The sequence below is a fragment of the Colobus angolensis genome, unplaced genomic scaffold (genome assembly GCF_000951035.1).
Source record: "Colobus angolensis palliatus isolate OR3802 unplaced genomic scaffold, Cang.pa_1.0 Scaffold10, whole genome shotgun sequence".
Lineage (NCBI taxonomy): Eukaryota > Metazoa > Chordata > Mammalia > Primates > Cercopithecidae > Colobus > Colobus angolensis.
In genome coordinates this window covers 3988697-3989126 of record NW_012110919.1, presented here as the reverse complement: position 1 = coordinate 3989126, position 430 = coordinate 3988697, and the positions used below count along the sequence as shown (strand labels likewise).

At 70.7% G+C, this 430-nt stretch overlaps 1 protein-coding gene across 1 annotated transcript in view; it reads left to right on the top strand.

Moving 5' to 3' along the window:
• Window positions 1-9: 9 nt before the first annotated feature.
• Window positions 10-430, top strand: part of EEA1 (early endosome antigen 1) — a 170076-nt gene continuing 169655 nt past the window's right edge. Inside the window, exon 1 of the mRNA XM_011933771.1 lies at window positions 10-296. Coding sequence (XP_011789161.1) covers window positions 273-296 — 24 coding nt within the window. The 5' untranslated portion in view covers window positions 10-272. The remainder of the gene's footprint in view (window positions 297-430) is intronic.

The following is a 430-nucleotide window of genomic DNA, read 5'->3' as shown; positions in this document are numbered from 1 at the left end:
TCCGCCCAGCTGTCAGTTACGGGGGCCGCCCGGCGGGCTGGCAGGAGGCGCTCGCAGGCTGCCTAGTCGTTTGCTCGCTCGCTCTCGCGTGCTCCCTCTCGCCGCCTGTGGGGAAGTCGGGGCCGCCCGAGCGTCCGCCGCCACCGCCTCGCCCCGACCTCCTTCTCGGTCCCCTCCCGGCCCAGTCCCTCCCGCCCGCGCACCCCGAGTAGTGAGTGGCCCCGCGCAGGGTTTGGAGAGTCACCGAGGCGGCGCCGGGTGGTGGTTAAACCATGTTAAGGAGGATTTTACAGAGGGTAAGAGAGTGAAACCGTCTTTCCGGCAGCACGTGAGCGGGACAGCCGGAGCTTGGGGCCGCGGCGCGGGCGCCCCTCCTCAGCGCGGGCTCCTTCCTTCTCTAGGCCCCACAGCCCGGCAGGCTCTTAGGCCT